We start from the raw sequence: 25,764 nt of genomic DNA, 5'->3' as shown, positions 1-25,764 counted from the left end.
TGTCCTGGCAAATGTGGTCTTGTCCTTCAAGGCCCTGTGCAGGTCAAATGCTGTCTCCCAGGACTGTAAGTGCCCAGGGCCTCTGCTACAAGTGACTGGTTATGGTGAAGTACCTGGTCCATTATCCCCATGTTCTCATTTTTTCAAATGTTCCTGGAAGGGACCCACTGCTGTGCCTGCAGAAGGTTGAATGGGATTTGGGGAGGGAAGAGCTTGCTCAGTAAATGTCTGGTGAACAAATACAACTTGAAGAACATGCTTGCCTTTTGCGGTTATGATGGATCAAGAGAGGGCCAATTCCTCAGCTTTCCTCATGAAAACTTTATCTCTAAGGACAGACTTTGTGCTCTCGATAGCCCAATGACATATCTTGAACACAAGAAGGAAAAGGGGCGGGCTGGAGAGATGGCTCAGAGGTTAAGAGCATTGCCTGCTCTTCCAAAGGTCCTGAGTTCAATTCCCAGCAACCACATGGTGGCTCACAACCATCTGTAATGGGGTCTGGTGCCCTCTTCTGGCCTGCAGGCATACAACAGACAGAATATTGAATACATAATAAATAAATAGATAAATCTTAAAAAAAAAAAAAGAAGGAAAAGGGGCAGGCAGAGAGAGGGACAAAAAAAATCTGTACAGGTTTAAGACTGCAGACTCCCAGCAAGGTCTGTAGACTTTTAGTTGGTTCTCACTCATTCAATCATTCAGTTTACAAAGATACACCACCATTTGATAATGGCCGCAGTGGCAAAGGCCAGCACAGGAGCCAATGTCCATATGTACTGGGCCCAAACCAAGATGTGTCAAAAGTGTGAATACACACTAGATTTTAGTAACTTAGGAAAAGAATGTAAAACATCTCATTATTAATTTTTATACTGATTTCATGTTGAAATGGTAATATTTTTATAACTTTGGGTAAAATATGTAATTAAAATCAATTCCACTTGTTCCCTTTTACTCTTCACATGCTTGCTCAGAATTCCCCATCTGATTCAAATGTGTGGCTCACATTACATTTTTGTTTCCTCAGCCAGTGCTGACTTGGGCCTCACTTGGCATGGTCTCTGAACCTGACCCCTGGAAAGCACAGCCTATGTCATAGGCACCCCTGAGGATCCTGGTGGAGGCAGCACTCAGAGAGCAGGCACGAGTGGAAATGAATTGTGACTTCCCAGATCATTAGCGGAGCACGAGGGCTAAGCTGCCTGGTGGAAGTTGGGGGTGTTGCCTAGAGGATGGGCATGGCTGCCATGTTTCTTTTCTTCATGGCTTACAGGAAGTATGTAGGACAGAGCTACTAAGTCACCCTAAGGAAGAAGAGGATGGAGAGAGTGCACAGGCTCCTTCAGGCCAGGTGTCCTGTCCCAACCCTGCCAGCTGCCCTGCTTCTTTCACGCTTGGAGTTCTACTGCTGCATAACCATCTTGTCTGTCCCACTGTCCTCAACTGCATGTCACTTTTGGCCTGCATTACTTCCATCCCTGTTGATGGCAGAGTGCTCGGCAGGTGGCCTCTGGGCTAGAACCCCAGCTACCTACTTACTCTCCAGGTTACTCTCTGCTGTGACATAACCATTTGAGGTTTCCCTGTCCCCATGTAAGCACCATGGGCAACAGCATCTCTACCTTTGATGGTTTAGTGAGATCTTGTATATACCTGCCTGTGGGTACCAGCAGCTGCCACTATTAGCAGCCTTCCCCACCTCCAGCTTCTCCATCTCCCAACCCATCTTCTGCACCTAAAAAAATAAAAAGTAAAAAGCACGCCTAATAATGCCACTTGCCAGCTAATGTGATCTCAGTGGAAGTGGGGTATCTCTCAAACTAGCCCTGGGAGATTCATTGCCCAAAGGGGAGTTGGGTTCTCCAGTCACACAAGTCTGGGAAATGCTGTGGGATGTCCGGTTCCTTCTGGAGACGCTTGACAGCACAGCCAAAGATGCTGTGTCCTGCACACACTCAACACTACCACAATCTCAAACTATGAGCTTCTTCAAAAAAACGTTGTATCCTGGCGTTGGAGAGATGACTCCAATGTTAAGAGCACTGATTGGTCTTCAAAGGACCCAGGTTTAATTCCTAGTACCCACATAGCAGCTCACAACTGTCTGTATCCCCAGTTCCAGGAGACCGGTGCCAGGTCTCTCACACAGACATACACGGAGGCAAAACACTAATATTCATAAAATAAAAATAAAGAAAGAATATGTGACCTGAGAAGCTCTACATTACTTCAATATCTAAAAACCACTCCTAACGTGTTGCAAAATAGAATATAAAAAAGAAATGTATCCTAAATTCTCTAGAACAGACTTTCCTTCCTCGCAATACTCTCAGACATCCTGGGAAGTGCAGCCTGCAGTGCTGAATTTTCTCCCTACATCCAAAACACAAGCCTTCACCACCAGCACATTCCTCCACGTCCTAAGACTGGGCACTTCACGGGTATTCAGTGAATGATTTTGGCTTAAAAGTTCCTACCACACGTGGAAACCCAAGTAAAGTTAGTTTTGTTTTTGAGACAGGGTCTCATGTAGCCCAGGCTGGCCTCAAGTTTGCTCTAGAGTTGAGGATGAGTGTGAGCTTGTCTGATCTTCCTCCTGTCTCCAAAGCCTCTACACCTGGTTTTCAGTAGAGACGAGGACTGGGCTCCCCTTCCAGTGACAGGGTTAGTTCTGCAGATTCCGTTAAGTGCCTTATTTTGCTGTGACTGTCATGGACTTGTGCTGCTTCTTTTATAAGGCAGCAGCTTGGTGGCCATGCATAGCCCAGAAGCTGGCAGGACTGAGAGGGAGCTTAAAGATGCCGAGGAAGGGTCAGGTGACACAGATGTCCTACCATGACTAGATAGTAAAATCAAAGTCCAGACGAAGCAACTGAGAATAGGACCCTGCTGCTGCCCCTCTGCCATCAGCTTTCCCTGCAAGCTGTCATCATCGAGGACAAAGCACGCAGTGGTGGGAACATAGGCCAGGGCCATCTTTCCAGGTTGGCTGCTAGGAGTGAATGGAACATCTCAAGGGTGTACAGTAAAGTCCCCTAGGGCTCAGGGAGAAGGAAGGGGGTGGTGGCAGCATCAATTATCAGGGCACTCTTCCACAAGTGTGGGGGGCCCTGGGGACCTGTGTAGAAGCAAGCAGGCACCTGGAGGAGTGAGGGGGGTGCCGAGTACAGTGCTGAGCAGTCTTTCTTTAGCTTTGAATGAGGGGGGTGCTCTCTGGATCCTCCAACAGAGGCCAGACTCCATCCAGGTTAGCTTGGTGATTGGCAAACCTTGGCTTCAGTGTCCTTATCTATGAGTATAGTCAAGACAGGATAGTAGGAAGTGTCTATTTCTGGAGGAGGAAGTGGTAGGGATGTTGGGCTATGGTGGCTGCAGTTTTCCAAATAAAGCAGGACAGATGCCCTGGGGACAAGGATGGGCATGATGGGGCAAGGGGGAGGGAGTTGAGAACAGCCCGTAATTCAGGTGGAAAGGGAGGCTGAAGAAAACCAGGAAAATACACTGCTTTCCAGAAGACAGCCTCAGAGGGAAGGGAAACCTTGGATTGAGGGGACATGGCATGAGCTGGGGCTCAAAGAGACTAAAGAGCTGGGTAGGGTTAGTGACAGTCGTTACCATGAGCTCCCTGAACCCCCTGCTTTGCCGACTGTAGCTCCCCAACCCCTGTAAGCAGCTGGGTACAGGGCCACATCAGGGCCTGCACATAAGGAATACAAGTAAGAGGCAGAGATTCACTAATCTTCCCCACTGTATGGAACACAGGGCTGAAACAGGATGGGCTCAGGCCTCTGAATTCTCATGGTCCACAAGGGGAGGCGAGACAGGCTGTAACATGAGGCAGAGCAGGGCTAGGCAGGGCATAGCACTAACATCATATGTGAACCTTAGGACCCTGGGGATGGATACACAGCCTGTGGGGGGGTCATTGTCTAGAAGTCCTGCTATTGGCATACTTGACACTTCCTGAGCTGCATGTGGCAGGAGGGGTTGATGCTGAGGGACCTCCCAAAGGTTGCACACTGGAAGGGCTCTTCCCCTGGATACCAATGGAATAGCTATGCAGGGTTAAGGCCTGGGGCCTCACGGAAGAACAAGAGAATACATTCTCTTCAGCAGTGGATGCTCTAGTGAGGTCTGACTTCCATCAAGGAAAAAAAAATGTTTTTGTGGGCTAAACCCACAAAGTCCACCTCCTTTTTTGGGTAAGGAGGAGGTGGACTCTCATCATAACAGTGCTTCTGCTTCTGGGCAAACTCAGAACTGGCTCTATGCATTGGTGTGTGTTAGGTCTCAGCTGACCCCTGGGAGTTGTTTGTCGGGACACTGTTGTGGACACTCCAAGAACAAAGTTAGAACCATAGGAGGCTCAGGGTGGGGTCCTGAGGATTAAAGAAGGCCACCCAATTGTATATTTGTGTCACACTCTCAGGTCTTCCAGAAAAAATTCTGGGACACAACCTTGGCTTTCCAAGGTGTGTGCTTCAACCAGGTTCTGCTGAAGGACACTGGACTTTTAATATAATCTCTTTTATTTATGTTTTCCTTTCAAAGATTTTCTACCCAATTTCTATCTTTTGAGCTCCCTAGTTCTTAGTAAAGCAAGTTAGAGGTTTATTTCCACTACAGAGACAAGAAACAGAAGTCGAGAGAAGTTACATAACTGGTATGAGGTCACACAGCAGAAGAATGAAGGCAGGCATTGTAAGTCTATTCTTGTCCAAGTCATTGGAACCCCTTTGTCCCATCTGTGTTAGGGATGTGTGCCTTAGGAGAAAACACTGACAAGAAGGTGACCGATGTCTTTTCCTTTGTTTCTAAAAAGGACAGGTGATTCACCAGAGTGGAATCTATGTTGTACCAGATGTAGAAATCCGTAGGTCAATGGGACTAGAGTAGAGTGGTCAGTCACAAGGCAGGGGAACACAGGAATGTTACAGTCAGTGCAGGTGCAGAGGGACCAATTTTTTTTAACCAGATGTGGGTGTTAGAGAGTTTAGGTGCTTGGTACAGGGGAGCCACAGTGCTCCAGGGAAAGCAGAATGCGGTTGAATATGTAGATGGGGCAGACTTAGATTTGAGGGGCTGGTGGAGTCAGAGATAAGAGTCCTTGAATGCTAAAGGCTAAGAAGGGTGGTTTTTCTTCCAACTTATTGGGAGCAAAGAGGGAGGGATGCAATCAGGGATACAAGAAATCATAGTGTTCTTGGAGCTTAGAATTGATAGGAAGCCAGGAAGATGCTCCTTTTTAGGCATGAAGGCCTGCCTAACTTCTAGCTGTGGAACCCACTGGAAGATGTGAACACAAGAGGAGGAAGGCCTGAGAGTGTGATTGGTACAGAGGTCCCAGAGTACAGCAAGCCTCTGAGGCCTTTATCAGTTTTGGCCTGGCCCTGGGTATTTCTCTGTCAGCTATGTGGGGCCAGGTTAAGTATGCTCATTGTATGTGAAACCCCCATTTACAAGGACAGCATCTGATTTGTAGCTAATTTGTTGATGCAGCAAAACACATTGTTTCTCAAAGGTCAGGGGGGAAGTGGCGTTGGGAATATCAACTTAATTACCTGGGCAGCACGGATGAGCAGGCGCCCTGCATATGGCTGTGGGGTGGAAAAAATGTTCATCTGTTGGCACTGACTTGCAGGGCAGACAGCTTAGTGTACACGAGAAAGGAGGGGCATCCCAGATGTCTGGGGAGCAATCTGTATGTGTCATGGGCATTGCCTGTCCACCAGGCACATTTGCTACCTCAGAGAGACCTCTACAAGGAGTGAGGGCTCCTGCTTTGGGTTACATAGGTAAGGGGAGTTAAGGCTTTGCCCAGAGACACACAGAGTAAAAGACAGGCCTGCAGAAGAGGGTCACCATCTTAAGACAATTACTAGCTGCAGGGGATGGTGGTGGTGGCTCCGTGATGTCTACATTGGGATAGGGACTGTTTAGGAATCAACGTGAAATCCATCCATCCTTAATGAATAACCCTCATAGGATTAACCCTTCAGTGTCCTTATGGGAAAAGTCACATTTCACTATGGAGAAAATAGGGCCATGAAAAGAGATGAAATGCAAGTCAGGAGGTGAGGTAGTCACTGAGGTCCAAGGGGACAAATGTCTGAGGAAACTCAAGGGCTGAACATGACAATCTTGGTGTGCAAGGGAAAAGGAGATGCAACCTTCCTGGGAGGACAGTGGGGAGGAAGCTCTGTTCCTTTGGAGCCAGAAAAGGTGGGCATAACCAAAGGGGCAGTTGCCTGCGAGAACTGATCTCCTAGGCTGGTCCAAAGGTGACCGCAATCATTTCTGTACGATATGTGATCTGTATCATTCCTTCCCCACAAGACCTCATCTGGCTCCAAAGAAGGGGCTGAGGAAAAGCTAGATGGGACCTGGGTGTCTCAGTTTGTCCTGGGAATGTGCTGGGAACAGAGCGGGCGTGAAAGAATTCACAATTACACTCTGTTGCTATTTAACGAGGGAAGCGTTCACCTGGTTAATTTTCCTGGCTAGTATTCACATCAATACTCTGACCTGTGTGTGAAGCAGACCCTGTTGGGAGGGGAAGACAAAGCTTTCTATGGCTTACAAAGGGCCTCTGGGCCAGGAGCAAGGCTCTGTTACTCTTTGGGACTGGAAATCTGCTATTATGCAAGGTATGGAAATAAAAGAGGGCTTCTTTTGATATGCCTCCAAAAGGGAGCATATTGAAGTGATATTTTTGTGGAGTGTATCCTTTGAAATGCCCAACCAGCTTCTCTGAGGCATGGCTCTCTTCTGCCTCCCAACTCCTGTCATTATTTCCACTTCTCTTCGTCCAGCCACGTCTGAGCTGACCCTGCTTGTTGGGGAGGATCAAATGCATGGCTCTGCTTTGGTTTCAGCCAGGCCAGCTGCAGCATACCCAGGCCCTGGTGATGTGTTCTAGGTCTGAGTAGCTCAGCAGGACATGAGAATGAACTGGAGATCCTTGGTCCCAAAGCATTTGCAGAGGTAATAAGCTCTTGTCTGCTGGCTGTTCTTGCGAATGCTGAAAAGGAGGGACCCTAACCTCAAGGCTGAGCAGAGTGGCCATCTGCTTGCTCAGAGTCCACCCACACAATATGATAGGAAGGAACTCATCCTGGAGAGGGGAGGTTGGGAGTGTGGGGCACTGTACACCAGACCTTAAGAGCTTGGGATACCCAGAACACACCGGTGATGCTGATCAACCTGGGACGAAGGCTCTGCCAGGGTCCCACTCTACACATAGAAAAACAGAAGTCTGTCACCCTTCATCCTAGCATACAGGGAGATATTTGGGATGTGCTAAAGCCTCTGGCTGTCTGTTGCCTAGAGGGTAGTTTTCATATGCCCAAAGCTTGCTGTCCTGAGATGCCACCTGAGGGAGTGCTGAGAGGGCATCTGGGACTGAAGGCAGTTCTGAAGGAAAGTGCAGCACCTGTAGAGGGGTCTGGGCAAGTGGTCTCCAGAGAGGCTGGGCTCAGGATCCAGGGCTTGCTGCCATACCCTGCCAACGACACCTGCATGCTTAGCTGAAAGCCTCTTAGGCTGCCCTGAATAGCCGCACTCTTTCCAATGTTGACAGGAGTAGTATTTTGTAGTGGTGCTGGTTAATTTGTAGTGGCATTTGTGGTTTGAAGCCTTGTCAAGACTCCTGATTACTTCCCGTGCTAGGAGCTCGGCTGACGGGGAAGTTCACATGCTGAACAAAAGCAGCCAGGCAGCTGGGAGGGAAGGCTGCATGGTGGCTGGGTGACCCAGCCAGCATGGGAGACAGCAGCAGGGGAGGGAGGAGGGCCAGACAGGGGTCAGGGGAGAGGAGTCCTTTGTTTATAGTTGGTGCAGGTGCAGGGCCTGAATAGGTGGCATCCCATTGGCTGTTGGAGGTCGGGTACCAGATGCGGCTGGTGGCTGGGCAGGGACAGGGGGCCCAAACAGAAGCAGGAGGCAGGTGCTTTGCTGCTCCCTCTACTTGATGGCCATCTGGGATCCCATCAGGGGTGCCTGGGTGACATTGTCCAGGAGTCTCACTGGTGGCAAGGTGAGAAGGAAGCCCTCCAGATGTTATCTGATACCAACAGAGGCTGCTGGCTCTTGGCACATGCTGTGCACCGGGTCTGTACTAGGAGCTCGGCAGACAACTGGTCTCAACACTGCTACAGAGATTGTGATATTGCCATAAAAGGCAGAAACCGTGAGGCAATGTGGCTCAGTGACTCATTGAGACTGAGCCTCACAGCTAACAGGTAGCACAGACACAATTCAAGCCCAGGTATGGCCATGAGTGCACATACTTTCCATGACATCCAGCACATACAGAGCAGGGGAAAGCAGATGGTGACATATGCTTCTTGAACCCAGGGCACTGCTCCCCCTCCGTGGGGCTATTCCCTGACACCCTGGTGTTCTCTATACAGTGATGTCTGCTCTGACCCCATGGGAAGGTCTTCCTGAGAAGTCACTTGTATTTCTCTAGGCCTGAGCCCTGATTGGTGAGAGTTTGCATAGTAGATTAAGGGCCAGGGCCAGCTCAGCAAAAGCAAGACTCATTTATCATCTCTGGAATTGTGTCCACTCAAATAGTACAGCAGTAGGAAATGAAAATAAAAGCTTCCTCCTGATTTCGCAGTGGTGCAGACAGGAATACTCCATAACTTCTCACTTCCCAGCCCAAGAGAACATCCCTGTGCTCAGTAAGCTGTCAAAGCCCTGGGCCATGCCCCCATGGCCTCACCTATTAGCCCATACAATTAGCTCTCTTTTGTCGTCCCTGAAAGCACCTGCTCTATGTTTCATGTGCCTGTCCCAACACACACTGGTCCTAACCGAGCCCTGGACTCACCCACCTGACAGAGTCTTGCCTCAAGGCTGTTTTACCTTCTTTACGTGTTCTCCACTCTCCCCACTCAAATCAGTGGAGCATCTTGTCTCTTCTTCTCCCTAAGAAGGGAGGTCTCTCTCTCTCTCTCTTTCCTCTCTCTTTCTCTCTCTCTCTTTCCTCTCTCTCTCTTTCTCTCTCTCCTCTCTCTCTCTCTCTCTCTCTCTCTCTCTCTCTCTCTCTCTCACACACACACACACACACACACACACACACACACACACACACATCAATACTTCTAGTTCCTGGTACAGGCCTGGCTTATGGTAAGAGCAGAATGAATGTCCACCTATGAGTGAGATGCTAGCATTAGATTCTTTCAGATGCCTGCCCCAACCAGTTGTTATCCCCAATCACCTAGGTTACTTTGTCCTCAACACACTAGTAACATTCCTGGCTTGCTTCTGATCAGGTATCCTAACCTGGCAGGCTGAGACCTAGGGCTAGTTCCCAAAGAAAAAGCCTTTCATTTATCTATCTATCTCTATGTATCTATGGAATGCAGACATGATTATTTATTATTATTATTTATTAGTGGAATGTATTAGGAAGCTTAGATGTGAAATATCCCAAAATTTTCCCAGTGTGTCTGGTAAAGATAGATAGTTGGGTTTGCAAGACAGAGGAGTTGCTCCTTTTTCTTCCCTCTTCTCCATCTCTAGGAACAAATGGATGGAGAACTTGGCTTAAAATTCCTGGACACTGGAATACATTCCTATCTGTGTCAAAGTCTACCATCCAGCACCTCGGCAGAGTTTAAAAATCCTAGCTAATAGGTTAACAACTGTTTTTCTTCAGCTTCAAATGAAGAATATCAGAAGGCTGGGGGAATATGCAGCTTTCCAATTTGTACGGACTGCACACAGCTCCCTGCAATGTGTGTTTGACAGGACTGACATTTTGTACCGCTGTGAGATGGGAAAACGTGTGACATTTTTATTCATGGTGGCGTACGCCCTTGTAATGATCAGCTCTGGTCGATGTGCTTACCGCAGCAGCCCCTGAGCCCTCGGAGAACAAACAGGAACCCGAGGTGCCAGCAGTTCGACTGCCTTATTAAACACCGCCAGGATCCTAACGAAGACCAACTGCTGGAAAATCTCACTGTCAAATCCTCAAGGACATTGTCAGTGCACAGCTAACTGCATATATTTTTCATTTAAAATACTGAAATCCAGCATTGTGCCATTACAATCAAGGGGAAGGGTGCCCACTCCAGTGGCCATTCTGTTAGCTACTTCTGAGCTCCAGATGTTGGAGCCAGATGCTCAGTGGGATTCAGAGCTCAGAGTGGGGTGGCAGAGATGGACAGAGACTCTGTGAAAACCCAGCCCTGAAAGTTACAGGGTTCTGGGAATTCACTCAGGAAGTCAACTCACTGGCTCCCTTTGCAAGTCAAAGTGATCTGCATAATTAGAAAATCCTTTTGCCCAGTCAGCCATCTTCCTGGAGGTACAACCCATTACATCCTGCAAGTTGGTGCTAACCAGCCTTCTGCTTGGTGGCAGACCTCAAGACATCTGCAGGGACACACGGCCACAGTAGGTGTCACACCTTGGCAGAGAGGCTGTGTTCCAGGGTACCCACCTGCCATCTCACTAGTTGCCTCAAACCAAAGGCCTCAAGGTAGGAGGACTCTCTTTCCCTTCAGTGGTCATTTCTGATGCTGATGCATGCTGATGAATGGAGGCCAGTCACCTGGCAATTCCTTACAGCTCCTGCAACCGTTAAACTAGGTGATTTGGTTATGGCTGTACACTAATGTACTGGTGCATTTATTCTGTAAATATGCATTATTTATACAGTGTCTCTATTTCCATACTCCAGCCCTGATGCACCAAGACACAGTGCTATTTATTTTTGGGATCCTTGGTGTTCCTATGGGTTTGCAAAAATGGCCAGTGGCTGGATTGAAACAACCCACATTCTTTACCTAGCAGCACAGGCTTACATTTTTAAAGGCATGCCTATAAAGCTGGTTTAGCAGATGGTGAAGAGCTGGCCATCCAAGGAGGGAGACCATAACAGCCCATAACCTGGGATGGAAGGAGGAAGCCATAAATAGTTGGATGAAAAGGGACATGACCGGGAGAACAAACAGCTGTAAGAACAGGAAAGCTACACCCATTTCATTGACGGAGGCGGTGTAGATTTCAGTTGGGCTTCTACCCTGGGCTGCAGAGGAGGTCTCATTGATTGCACAGCCCAGTGGATACTCCCTCTGTCTCAGTCTCTGCTGCAAATCCCCACTGAGGGTGTTGGGGTTAAATGCAGTCAGTGTCTAGCTTTGTGTCACTCTACCTTAAATTCCAGCAGATTCCATGGAAGGCGCTTAGTCACCCGCTGTGCTCTGGCCTGAGTCCCCTCAGACTCACTCATGTAATCAGTGCCCCTAGTTGAGCTCCCCAAGCTCTCACCTCAAATACTAGTGATGTCCTTTCTAACTTACCTACGTCTGCCCAAGCTGTCCAGGTCTCAGTAGCCAGTCCTCTGAATACAACCTGTTCCTGGCTCCGAGCCATTCATGGGGTGCAATTTAAGCTCCCTCAATGCTTATCACTGCCCAGTTCTTACCTGTTAGCCTCCAGTGCCCATGTTGGCCGATATTTCCCTGAAGTCCCACTGGCCTGTCTGGAATGCTCACCCCACTCTGGCTCTGTTCAATACACGGTGATTATTATGGGGACTTTGTCTAGATATAGTTGGACTGCTCCCTCCTGGGGGATGCCTGCTCTGCTCTCCACTTTCTGCACGCGTGCCCATCAGCATTTCATCTCTGTAGTGTTTGTGGACTGCCTCTTTCAGCCACTGAATGCCATCGAGGTAGCAAACATCTCATTTCCTGCAACCTCAGGGCCTTGGCCTCCAATGCATCAGATGAGTGAATGAGTGAGCTCATGAAGTCCCGAAAGAGTCAGTGTTGTGTTTATAGGAAGAGCAAGGCCTCAGACTATCTGCTCATATGGTAGGAGTGATGTGTGCAGGAGGCTACTATGCAGCCTTAGATATAAGAAGCTGCTGGAACCCCCAGATCTGCCAAGTGGGGAAGAGAACATGAGAAAATCCAAGTCTCTGCTGAGCATTCAGAAAACCCCTGCATTAAAGCAACTGGTGCTCGCACAAAGTAATGTTCCAAGTCAAAGCAGCAGACATGAGTCTGAGACATGCAGCCAAGGGACCTTGACCTAGAGAGTCAAGCATGCCTGGTGAAGCAGTGGAGTTGGAGAGGGTTTGGGGAGAACCCAGTCTCTGGCATTGGATGGGTAGGCCTAGTTCTGTTCTTGCCACTTACTGAACAGCCTTGCTCAGGTTGCTTGACCTCTCTAGGACACTTGGCATCCACTGTTGAGAGGGTTCAGTGGGCTGTTGAGAGGGTTCAGTGACACCAAGCTTGAAGGGTGTGGTTCAGCACAGCAGAAAACCACCTCAGGGCCTCTGGCCCCTTCTAACCTACATATCTTGGATGATCCTGTGACTCCCTTTTCAAGGGCATGGACAGGTTAATAATTTCCCTGGTCTGTAGGCAGTGCCCAGATGGGGGTTGAGTTGGATGTGTGATAGGAAGCTCCTGGAACACACTGTGGTCACTGAGCAGAACTCCCTGTCTAACCAAGGATACTGAATTGACTCTCTCATAGTGTATGTTTTATTTCTTCTTCCCTACTGGTATAAACTTCCCACCTCTGGCCCTGAGGATTCTAACCTTAGAAAATCCTCCTTTGGCATCTCACTGAGACTTCCCACTCCTGTCTTGGTTTCAATATCTCTCTGGCTGGACTTGGAGTAGCTGTGACATAGACCCTTAAAGAATGATGTTTTAAGGTCCTGGTCAGTGTCTTGGCAGATACCCTAATGAGTGGGGATAGGCTTGAGGACACTGCTCCAACACTGGGCACCACAGAACAATTACTCTTGCTCTTGCCTCCTGTTCTACTGAATGGATAGAGCTTGCTTGAGGCAAGCCTGCAGCTCCTTTTCCTCACTCACCTTGAGGTCACCCCCCCACCTTGCAAATTTTCACAGGGAGCTTTTTTGTGCCAGACCCTTTGAGATGCCAGGGATAGCCATGAAACCAATACTATGCCTTAGTGAGTTACTATCAGGAAGCAGCTGGCAAGGATAGAGCTGGCTCAGGGCAGCCAGGAAGCACCAGGGAGGGCTTAGTGGAGTAGGGGTGCTTGGGAAGGGTTCCAGGGTCCTGTTGGGTATAGCAGAAGAGGAAAGATTAGAATTGGAGTTCTCCCTACATCCAGCCTGGAGTCCTGATCTGGAGCCAATGTTCATAAAGAGCTGGTAAATAAATGAATGCAATGTCTCTAGGGCTAGAGAAAAGGAAGGGTTCATCTCAGTGTAGGATGAGCTTGACAGGGTCTTACAGTGTAAAAAGGAACTGGCCAGAAGTGGAGTATGGCTGGATCTTGAAGTTTGGTGTGCTATTCTGATTATATAGGGAATCCAGAGTGGGGTTGGGAAGCACATTCTTTACATCTTATGTCAGTACTTGCAATGCTTTCTAATGTCCCCTGGGATGTAAAGGGGTGGAGGATTGACACCATGGTTGAACTAGGGAAGGGCAGGTTTTAGAAGTCCAAGGGCAGAGTAAGCCACTCTAAAACAGAAACAAGTTAGACATAGACATCAGGAAGGACTGGAGTCAGTGGTTAGGGTGCTCACTGTTCTCGCTGAGGACCCAGGTTTGGTTCCTAGCACCCACAAGGTAGCTCACAATTGCCTACAACTCAAATTTCAGAGGATTTAACACCCTCCTCTGACTTCTGTGGGCTCCTGCACGTATATGGTGCACACACATACACTAGGGCACACATACAAATATACATAAAAATAAAAAAAAGTCACATTAGGAGATGTCATAACAAAAGTAGTGCTGGGAACAGCCTGTCTCTCAGCCTCAGGGCTGTCCATCAGGGCTGTCAGAAGGTCAACACCTTGGAAGGGCACCATCTATGTGAGGGGAGGACAAAAGACATTTTCCGGGTGCAAAGTCTACTCAGACCTTCTTCCATCAATCAACCTGCTCAAATTCTATTCCTTTGTAGTTTTAGTTGACTCTTCTGGAGGTCGTGTCTTGGACTAATACAACAGTTTCAAAGGTAAGAATTCTCCAGTGTGAGCACTGGAGAGAGCAAGTGGTGACAACTTAGGGTAGGGGTGGGGTGTCCAGGACTTCACAAGAAGCTAACCTCCCATCTCAGAATGGCCAAAAGAGCTGTCAAGTGCAGTTTCTCCTGCTTGGAGCCTTCCCCACATATCAAAGACACAGCTGGAACAAGCTGCTCTCACCAATCTTAGGCTAAAGAGTCTTGTCTGGAGTGAGAGGGTATTGAATACGCACCCAGGTTGTAGTGACATGCTCTGCAGAAATGATGGATCCCCTATGGATTGTGCAGGGAAACAAGGCTCACAACAAACCAGTTGGGGTTTAAATACAAAGACCTTGGGAATGTCTCTTAGCTTACTGACTTTAAGCCAGTAGCTACAGGACTGACAGCTCTGTGAAGAAAGGGACCAAGTCACTGCCATGTCTGTTTTCACAGATATGGGACAGAGGAGCCATTAGTGGTACTTTCTGGTCCACGACCTAGGTTCCTGGCTATGGACTGCTGTGGACCCTGCCACTGTCCATGGCAAGAAGCATGCCGCTCCTTTGCCCAGCTCTAACCTTCCTGCTACACACTGACATACTTTTCCATTTCCCTCTATTCTGGCTTTTTATGTGTTTTTTGAGTCAGAGTTTCTCTGTGTAGCTCTGGCTGTCCTGGAACTCACTCTGTAAACCAGGCTGGCCTCGAATTCACAGAAACCCACCTGCTTCTGCTTCCTGAGTGCTGGGTTTAAAGGTGTGTGCCAGTAGCCTCCACCTCCAAGCCCCCTTTAAAAAATTTTGTGTTCTACTTGATGTCTGCCTTTGACTCTCAGCATCATAGGCTTCCTCAGGTTTGGGTATGAACTCTTCTCTGGAACAGGACGAGAGGCAAGGACAAGTTCCTGTGGGGCTTCCTGTACATTATTAGTTTGCTCTTGTCCTCCTCCCAGGCATCCTGCTCCCTTACAGGAACTACCCCTTCTTCATTTCTTAGGTGTGTGCATCCATGGGATCTACCTTCAGCTCACAGGACATCCTCAGCATGATGACTGCTGAGGAGAGGAACACAGAACCCAAGCTGGTTCAGGCAGTCAAGCTCACGTCTTCTGTGGAAGTTTACTTCTTTTCCTGCTGATGTTACACTGAGAAGGGTGTGGTAGGCAGTGGTAAGTCATCTTGCCACTGCATAGGACAGCCTGTTGAGAATGGTACTTGAAAAAGTTGGGAAAGGCCAGGCTAACTTTGATTTGATACCAGAATTGGACCATAATCATAGCCAACAATTTTTTCTTTTAGATTTCATATCTCTTGTGAGTCCATATTAATAGAAATTCCTAATATTTGCCCTTCCTTGGTCTTCAGAGCTGGACAGGCACCTGATCTGGCCAATATCAAGCAGCTCTCCTGTATTCACTTCCCCTTCACATACAAGAAAAGTACCCAGAATGTTCTTGTAATTAATGATGGATTTGGCTCATGATGTCTCCACCAGGTGCACCACATGCACTAGTACACTTGTCTTGGCAACAACTGAGGCACAGAGATGTTAAGGAGGGCCTAAAGTCTGAAAGGAAACCAGAAACAAAGCCTTACTGTGGTTCAACATCCCGAGATCCTGGGCCACTGGCCCAGCTTTTGCACCAGATTAACAGTATGCACCCAGGAAGACATGTTCTCAGCAGAGCTGGGGAAGATACAAGCTTCAGGCCATAACATGACCTGAAACGAACTCTAAATTCTCCTCTGAGCTGCATACTTTTGGACAAGTCCTTGTTATCTGCATGCCTGTCCTGCTGGGGAGGGAAAAACCTCAAGACCCGTCCCCAAAAAGATAGCTTGGAGAATCACATGGCAGTTGAAGCTAGAACAGAGGCTTCAGGTCTCAGGACATCTGGCAGGTAGTGAGAAACTCAATGCTACAGTTCTCCCTCAGCTGCTCTTGGACAAGCCAGATTCCCTGTGTGTAAGACAGGTGCAACCTGATGCCCTAGCACATAGGCCCCAAGAGGAGGACGGTGTTGGGGGAGACGGACTGTTACCTTGACCTTCTCTAACCATCCTTCACCTGGGCTGAATGGAACTGGTACTGAGGCAGTTTTTCCTTCTTCTTTTTTTTTTTTTAAAATGGATTTTATTGAGCTATACATTTTTCTCTGCTCCCCTTCCTTCCTCTCCCCTCCCCTTCAACCTTCTCCCAAGGTCCTCATGCTCCCAATTTACTCAGGAGATCTTGTCTTTTTCTACTGCCCATGTAGATTAGATCCATGTATGTCTCTTTTAGAGTCCTCATTGTTGTCTAGGTTCTCTGGGATTATGATTTGTAGGCTGGTTTTCATAGCAGCATCATAGCCAAAACCTGGAAACAACCTAAATGCCCCTCAACTGAAGAATAGATAAGAAAAATGTGGTACATTTACACAATGGAGTACTACACAGAAGAAAAAGAATAATGATATCTTGAATTTTGCAGGCAAATGGATGGAGCTAGAAAACATCATATTGAGTGAGGTAACCCAGTCCCAGAAAGACAATTATCATATAATAAATGGTTTTTAAACATAAAGCAAAGGAAACCAGCCTGAGGCAGTCTTAATGACTGTTTCCATAGTACACTAGAAGCTCTGCCCACGCTGCTGAGCTCTTTAGTACCTTTAGCTCCAGAAATGAAAGGGGCGCTTCTCAAGGAGGCCACATTGAAGGCTACAACAGAAATCCACTGATTTCCCAACTCAGCCTGAGTTTTCATAATCTGAGCTCTTTTTATTAGTATGATTGATTAGAGCATGTGTGTGTGTGTGTGTTAGTGCATGCACAATCACGTGTGTAGATGTATACATCTGTCTGTTTATACGTGGGGGCCAGAAGTCAATGTCTGGTATCTCCCTCAATTACTCTCTACTTTGTGTTTTGAGGCAAGGTCTCTCAGTCAATGTGGAGCTGGAATTTTTGGCTGGACTGGCTGACTGGGAAGTTTGGGCCCCACCCATGAATGGGCCCTACCCAGCCCTGGGCTTACAGACACACGCAGGCCTTACTAGCTTTTTACAAGGGCATTGGGGATCAAGTTCAGGACACTGCGTTTGCATGACCAGCAAACTGAGCTAACCCCCAACCTCCAAATATGTAGTTTTTAAGACAGTCTTCCTATGCGGCCTAGACTGGCTTCAAATGTGTAGTAGCCTTCCTGCCCCAGTCTCCCAAGTGCTGGGACTGCAGGTCTGCTATCTGTGGTTTGCATTCCACATAGCTCAGAGATGGGAGCCTCTCCCTCTTCCGGCTCTCCCCTTCCTCTCTCACGTAGGTTCATGGGGCCTTGGGGTGCAGAGAAAGGGCATTCACGATTGATCTTAGGCCCTCATAAAGACACAAACAGTACAATATGACAGGATCCAAGTTCTTACCACTCAAAGCCACCTTAACTTGGAAACAAATCCCTGTTCATGGAAAGGGAATTTGCAAATAGTTTTTGAGCACTAATGGGATATTCACTGTTTCTTCAAATGAACAAAATTGTAAGTATAGTAACTGAAAAATGAAACCAAATAACTCGCTGTACACATGGGGAAGTCAAACAGTAGCCAATGAATTATGGTACAGTTTAAATAGCTACAGCAATAATAAAACCTCTGCATGTTTACAGACTGGTTGTTCCATGTCAGGCCCTGTTGGAGACTGAGGACTTTCCAGAGGCTCATGTTTTCATGGGGAACGACCACAAGGCTGTGTGAGAGAATGGCATGTGCAGAGTACAGAGAAGCCGGGAGACTTATAAAGGGACCAGCTCTGGGTTTGAACACCTGGAGGTAAAGGACCTCCTGGGTCAGGTCAAGGGGAAGGTGGAATCATTAAGAGGAGACTGTGATAGGCCAGTGAAATGGCTGTCTGCAAGGCCACGTGGGTATTGCAGTAGAATGCTAATCAGAAGGTATGTTACTCGAGCGGTCATTTGGCCTGTTATCAAGGCGGTGAGAAAGGTGATGGGGAGGAGGGGACTGAGGAATGTTCAGGGTTGGTGTGTCACTCAGGTTCTGAGGTGGGAAAGGAGGATGCAGAAGTCTGGCAGGAAGTGTATGTTCGAATTGGGGGTCTGAGGTGTCAGGAGAACATGGAACACCTCTGGACCTGTGTGTGTGAGGAATGGCTCAATTGCAGGGAATGATGTGGGACTTCCAAGCTTAATGGGCAGAAGGAACTTGTCAGTACAGTCAGAGCCTAGGGTGTTGGGGGAATCTGCTGACTTGGTAGTGTTTTCAGTTCAGCATGAGACTGACACAGGTCACCAGGTAGCTACCATGGTGTTTGATTGGAATTCTGGCTTAAATAGCTTTTAAAAAATGTTTGTTAAGGGATGGGCATGGTGGTCCATGCCTTTGAACCCAGGCAGAGGTATGAGGATCTCAGTGAGTTCAAGGCCAGCCTGGTCTATGCAGCAAGGAAAACTCCAGGATAGTCAAGACTACATATAAAGACCATGCCTCAAAAGACAATACAAAACAAAATTGAAACGATTTTCTATGTATGGGTTTTTTGCTTGTATGCATGTCTACATATCAAGTGTATGCCTGATACCCATGGAGGCCAGAAATGGGAGTTGGGTCCTCTGGAACTGGAGGTATAGGTAGTTGTGAGCCTCCATGTAGGTGCTGGGAATTGAACTCAGATCCTTGAGAAAACTCAGCCAGTGCTTTTAACCTTAGCCCCAAAATGGCTTTTTAAACTTTACATTGAAAAAGCTCATAATCCTTTGTTCAAATGGAATGAGAAGAGAGGAGCATTTCAAGATGTATTTTTTGGAATCTGCACATTGGAAAACAAGCAATTACTCAGTTTGCAGATCAATGAATTGTGGGAAATATGAAGCAAGTCTGGAAGGTCTGAGGACTGGTCTTCCCACTTCTTTCTCAATGCGCCTTGGCAGCTTGCACTCAGAGCTACCAGCAAGCATCCCTGGATCCAAGCATTGTCTAGTTCTCTAGTAGGGATGGAGGAAGGGTTGTGCATAGCTAAGCAGAGGTGTTGCTACTGGTTCAAGAGCAGACATGAGCACAGCCAAACTGGTTTCCTTACCAGCTGATGGTTACAACTCATTTTAGTGGACACAGATATTCAAGGTACCCAGAGACTTGACCGTTTGACTAGCTACAGGTTAATGTTTCTATAGGAGGTGTGTGTGTGTGTGCGTGTGTGTGTGTGTGTGTGTAGGAGCTGCCTCTGCTGACTCCTGCTAAGGGAGAGGGTCATAGCATGGTGGTGTTCCTGTGGGTGTTCCTACTCTGCTGTCTTTCTTAAGACAGGGACGGGAAAGAATTCCCACTTCCCATCCCAGAAGAGCCTGTCTTCTCTGCCTTCTCACCCCTGTCTTGGGAGAAGAGTTTCTCCTAGGAAAGGGCATAGACATGCCCTATCCTCCCTTCCAGGCCCATACTTCATCCTTGCTAGGTGTTTGGGCAGTTCTGTCACTAACTACTTATCCTGTGAGGAGTAACTTAGTCCTTTAAACTCTGAAGCTTGTTTAGCAACCATTTAGCCTCAGGGCTTAGGTAATAATATACTACCTTTACTCACTCTTTCTTTTCCTTTCTCCTTTTCTTTCTTTCTTTCTTTCTTCCTTTTTAAAATTTGTTTTGTTTTTTTGAGACAGGGTTTCTCTGTGTAACAGTGCTGGCTGTCCTGGAACTGGCTCTACAGACCAGGCTGGTCTCAAACTCGCAGAGAGCCACCTGCTTCCTGAATGCTAGGATTAAAGGTGTGTGCACCACTGACCAGCTCCCTCTCTCTCTCTCTCTCTCTCTCTCTCTCTCTCCCTCTCTCTCTCTTCTTCCTTTCCCCTTCCTCCCCTCTCCCTCCTTCCTCACAGAGATCCACCTGCTTGCCGAGAGCTGGGATTAAAGGTGTGCGCCACCACCACCCAGCATTTATTTATTTATTGTCAGCATCCCCTGTAGCCTAGGCTAGACTTGAACTTTTGATCTTTTTGCTTCTATCCCCTCTCAAGTGCTGGGATTATGGGGGAGTAACATCTTGCCTAGCTTTAGTCTCTATTTAAAAGGTGTGCATTTTAGGGGTTGGTAAGATGGTTCAGTATGTAAAGGTGCTTGCTGTCTAGCCTGATGACTTGTTTGATCTCTAGGACTCACATGGTAGAAGGAACACACTGATTAGTGCTAGTGGTCTGCTGACCTGCCCACCTACACACACACATACACACACGCACACACATACATGCACATACATGACCTCTTTTTTCCTGTTCATTACAGGCCCGTCTCTATCATTATGTCCTACAAGGGTGGAGGCTGGTTGCTTTTATGTAAATAGAAACATAGTCCCAGTCTTGAAGAGAACAGTGGATAAGAAACTATCTTTTCTCCCTGACAACAGACAATAGCCACTCTTGGCACTGTTTGTCTCATGGCAGCTGCTGTACCACTGCTGAGGGCATTGTCCAGGGCCTCTTGCTGTCATCCTGTAGGATGAGTTCAAGGGGGCAGTCCTGCCTAGGCAGCAGAGCTCTTGTTGTGAGGTAGAAGGGTTAATGTAGCCATTGCAACAGTTCTGGTTTTCACAGGCCAGCTAAGTAAACTTTTTGCTTGTTCTATTTTGTTTCACCTTATTTATTTTTTGAGACAGAGTGTCATAATTATCCCAGACTGGCTTCAAACCTATGCACTTCCTGCCTCAGCTTCCCAAGACCCAGGATTACAGACTAAGCCTAGTTCCAGCTAAGAGGACTTGAAAAAAATCTACAGGAATATGAGAGGTGAGGAGAATTAGAAGGTTAGCAGGCACTATCTGGCTGGGTCTGAGTCAGACTGGACTGGGGACGTGGGCCTGGGCAGGTCCTTTCAGGTATTTGATCAGGCATTTTCGATCTTGATCCACAAAGCAAGGTCAATGGTCCCTTCCTTTGTATAAGATATCATGAGGTCTGTTTTTCTCCCTTAAGAAGAGAATTTACACCACAGACACTTAAACTTTGTTATAGATTAGAAAAGAAACTGGACAAGGACTAGGATCTGGGACTTTCCAGATGCCATGAGTGAGGCTACAGTTTGGATGCACACCAGTTCGAACTGCTTAGAGAACAATGCCAATTAAAGAAAATACAAAAGAATGTAGCAAACATTTTAAAACTGGAAGAAAGAACTCTTAAAACTCAGGCTGCCCAGAAGGAACTGCACTCCTGTGACCAAAGGACCATCAAAGAAGGTCCTAAGGAAGGACTGAAGGACAACCCACCAAGGGGCAAAGCTGGAAAGAGTTAAAAAAGGGGGGGGGGATTGGGGTTTCTGTGCCTCCCACCCCCACCCCAGCTAATCTGTCACCTAATGAAAAAGGGGCTGACACAAGTGAGCTAGCTGGCAGTTTACTTACAGCAAACTGATTAAGAATGTTCAACCAACAGCAGACTGTAGACCTTTCCAGAGAAAATAAATAGAGTGTAGACTGTATGCAAATGTGTTTGTCACTTTGACAGCACGTCTCAATTAAGGCATCTCGAGGCTGTGGGTAGGCTCTGCGGCTGCAGCTGGAAGGGAGAGCCCACTGCATGGCTGATACTAGGGGCTTGACCTTAATCCGCATGCATGCATTAAAAAAAAAATCCTGCCTTCCTGTACACTTGCATAATGCTGGCAGCCACATGAGGGAAGTGACAAACGGGGAAAGCCACTTTCATGCTCTTCAGTGTGCAGACCTGTGAAGGCACAGACAGTTCTTATTTCAACAGTTTGGGGTGGCTTTTTTAATTGTTTATTCCCTCCCGTGTGAGCACACACACTCTTATTCTTACATTTAGCTGGAAATGACATTAAAGCCTCTCTCTACTTCTTGCTAAAATGGAAAGAAGGTCTCTCTGTTTCAAATAGGACCTCCTTTTCTGTGTGTTTTGAAAATGGAATGTTTAACACCATGAAATCCCTCTCCCCCGCCCCTCTCTCTGCAAAGGGCTCCCAACTCCAGCAAGGGCTCCTTTCATGGGCAGGTTCACATGCGCAGGAATGAGGACAAAGGGAAGCAGGAAGCTGACTCTGGAACGCCATGCTGGTGACAACCAGAGCTGTGCTTTCAGCAAACATAGCCAGCAACTGGGCTAAGAATTGCTCCAACAGACCCTGAGCCCCATAGGAGGCAGGGTTTCAGGGTGCGGACAGAGAGAACGCTGGTTAGTGCTGCTGCTTTACAGTACCTGTCAGTTGCTAGAATAGCCGCTTTAAGTGTGGAAGCAGAAAAGGGGTGGATTTCCCCAATTAATGAGGTGTGGGCATACTACCCGAAAAGACTGATTAGAAAAGGATGATTTTCATGCTTCAGCCAGCTGTGCTTTATAACAATGACCCACAGTGACAGACTTGCTGGTTCTCTTTCCCCTTTTTTATACTGTTACTTATTTTTTTCTATGTGTGTTTGCTTACATATGTGGGATGTGTGCATGCAATGGCCCACATGTGAAGGTCAGACTCGGTTTTCTTCTACCACACAGTAGCTGGGGATTGAACTTAAATTGCCAGGTTTGGCTGCTAAGCCATCTCAAGGATCTGTTTCTCTTTATTTTTAAATAGTTCAATGCCTGGTACACACTAAATGCACTTAATAAATGTCTCTCAAAACAAGAAATGTTTAAATGTAGGATTCTGGGCCCTTTCTGAGGTGAACTAGCAATCCTACTTACAGTAAATAAAAGTCAAAAGACTAGCTTTATCATACCTCATCTAGGGAATGGCTAAAGGATCAGGTGACTTAAGCCTAGCAGTACGACAGTACTGGCTGAGCAAGGGTACTAGGTCCTTGGTTACAGTCCCAGTGCCAGAAAATCAATCAATCAGATAAACAAACAGCAGCAACAAGAAACATTGCAAACCCTTGTTACAATCATACCTTGCTAACAGAGCCATGTTTCAGATACCAAATCAAAACAAAAAGCACCAAACTAAACCACATACAGCACATAACCCTTGTTACAATCATACCTTGCTAACAGAGCCATGTTTCAGTTACCAAATCAAACCAAAAAGCACCAAACTAAACCACATACAGCACATAAAATACGTTTATCTTTGATAAGTAGAGCAGTTGATTGAAGAGAAGTAGGGAAGGGTACATTATCTTTTTAATTGAAACGAGAACCACAGGTAGGAAATGGATGAAAATTTCAATTTCTGTGAAGAGTGTATTACTTAAGAGGAAAGAAATAAAATCAAATGAATAGACAATTTTTTAAGTGCTAGCACCCTTGTAAGCAGTTGGGTACAGAGTTGGATCTCTAGACCCACAGCAAGGATGTTTACTCCAAGAAGCACAACTCCCATATTGATTTTCAGGAAGTACATTAATAAAGAACTCCTAATTGATTTTTTTTAAGCCTTTGCTTGTTGCCTTTTATTTGAAGGTGCAAAGAAGGGTCTGGGATGCCAAAGTGTTCTAATGAGATGCTTAGCTAACAGGCACCTTGAATGCAGTGGCTCAGAGTGGGGGAGGCAGCAGGTCATTTAATAACTCTATTTAACAGTGGAGCTAGTGATGACCAATGCCATGCTGTCCCCACCACAAAATATGTTTGTGTCAAACACTTGATGGTACATAAAGCATGGTGTTGCTTTGCTGAAGGAGAGCTGCGGTGTGAACCCATGGCTGCTCATGCTTCAGCTTTTGACAAAACCAAAAACTCAAACCAGCCCCCTGGAAGTGCACAGCACATACCTGCCCAAAGTGGACTGTGATAGGCCTCCGGTCTTCTCGAAGTCTGGGGTCCTTGGCCTCTTCCAGTGTGGATGGCAGGGTCTTTGGCAGGGACTCTTCTGCAGAGGAGACACAGCCATTCTCGGCGATGTCCTGCAGGGAGAAGAAAGGTCTGGGGTTGGCACTGGGGTCCTGGCCCCTTGTCCTCTTACCTCATCCCCACAAGCCATGAGGCCTGCTAAGAACTCCCTCCAGGCTTTCTAAGCCTGACCCATGGGAGAGGTGGAGGAAATAGACACTAACTTGGCCCTTTGACTTTGCTGCACCAAAGCAGCCAAAATCATCCACATGAAACTATAAACATAATAACTCACAGAGGTGGAAAAAAAAGTATTTCATTCTATATTCTTCCATGGCTATTTTCATTTTCACATGTTCACTTTGTCTATATGCAGATATTTAAAAATTACTTGTAATCACAGCTCATGCATAATTTTATATCCTATTTTTCTCTAATAAAAGCATTACCACGGTGCTTCGAAGCCATTATAATAATAATTTCAATGGATGCACAATATTTTCACTGATCAGACATTTAATGATTTAATAACTCATCCCACAACTATTGGGTGTTTGTTTTTTTTTATTTCTCCTTTCTAAATGCTAGCAATAAAATGTTCTTTCCCTCTGAATTATTGCCTCTGTGGAAATCCCTAGGAATGAAAGCATGAGGTCAAACATATAAACACTTTTTAAGGCTTTTTATTCATTCTACTAAACTGCTTTCCAATTTACAGCAACTCCCTGAAATGGGTGTATTATCAGCTTCACAGTACTTGTTAGCCTTATCATTTAAAAATGGATTGCTAATTTAATAGGTGAAAAATTAGACCTCATTGTTGTTTTAATTTGCACTACTTTGATTATTTGCAACTGTGGACTTTTTCTCCGCTTACTGATGGGTGCTACAGACCACATTCCTGCCTTCTTCCTTCTCCTCATATTTCCGGAAGGACCTAAGGGTCTCCCTGACCTGTAGAGTATCTACAGCAGGAAGGAAAGCTTTTAAAACCTAAACATTTATATTTCATTTGTGTGTCTGTGGAATGAAGTCAAATGGTAAGGACAAGGGTAGACCACAGCTTTTTGGCTGGGGCTGTCAGGGAGCACTAGTGTGAGCTAGTCAAAACTTGGATGCGCTCCCCTTCTGCAATAAGCATTATGGGTTTTACTGACGTCAAGAAAGTTACTTAGGACAAGCCAGAAAATAAAGGTACAAATAAATAACATTCAAATAATTTTTTTCACCATCTAAAAATAATTCACAGGCTGAATTAAAGAACACCCAATTCTTTCCATTGTAGAAACAATTGTATGCTTTGGTCAACAGAATATTTCTCAAATTCTGCATATAAGAGATTGCTGATCATTGGTCACTCTTTTTTAACTGAACCTAGAAAATCATGAGTCAGAGGGAAAGTGGTTACTCAGGATAATTATGTTTTAAAGAGGAAACAAAGGTAACACTTCTGAGCCTCAGTTTCCTTATCCATAAATGAGGGTATAGGAGCTAGGGATGAAAGGGGATAGGTAATATAATATAAATGCCTAGACCTTTTTAGCTACCCAATAGACAATTGGAATGAAACAGACAGCTTCTATACATGTGTGTGTACCTGTGTGTGTGAACAGTCTTATACATCAACTACCAGCCTCCTGCTTCCTTTCCTAAGGAATTAGCTGCTTTTCGGGCAGCCCTCTGCTTGGTCAGGGAAACAGGAAGGTGATGACCTTTTGACCTTACAAACAGGGCTTGGGTCACGTGGCCCACAGTGGATTGGCCAGTCTCAGCTAAGCTAAGGCTCAGTGATGAAATGGGCTGCCGACAGCCAATTAGAAATGGATTGTTTGGAAAGGGGCTGCCCTAAGGTGCCTGGGTCAATTGGAACAAAGCAGGGGAGGGGTTCCTTCCACGTCAGAGAGCAACAAAAGGGCAAAAGGGGCATTTTGGGAGTCTGTGGGTGCATCTAGGGGATTAATACAGGGCGAATGAGGCCAAACCATAACAAATCCATTTTTGGTCCAGGAAAATACCCCATCATATCGT

The 25,764-nt window shown here is 46.7% G+C and overlaps 1 protein-coding gene across 9 annotated transcripts in view; it reads right to left on the bottom strand.

The window, feature by feature from the left end:
• Dennd1a (DENN domain containing 1A) overlaps positions 1-25,764 on the bottom strand; it is a 543,784-nt gene that overhangs the window by 24,595 nt on the left and 493,425 nt on the right. For all 9 annotated transcript variants that reach the window (XM_041675232.1, XM_041675224.1, XM_041675226.1 and 6 more), the window contains one exon: positions 23,679-23,810. In XM_041675232.1, the coding sequence (XP_041531166.1) occupies positions 23,679-23,810 (132 nt within the window). The remainder of the gene's footprint in view (positions 1-23,678; positions 23,811-25,764) is intronic.

The sequence above is a fragment of the Microtus oregoni genome, unplaced genomic scaffold (assembly GCF_018167655.1).
Source record: "Microtus oregoni isolate MIOR12 unplaced genomic scaffold, Mior012 000025F_ref0000491, whole genome shotgun sequence".
Taxonomy (NCBI): domain Eukaryota; kingdom Metazoa; phylum Chordata; class Mammalia; order Rodentia; family Cricetidae; genus Microtus; species Microtus oregoni.
This window is presented reverse-complemented; position numbering and strand designations above follow the sequence as displayed.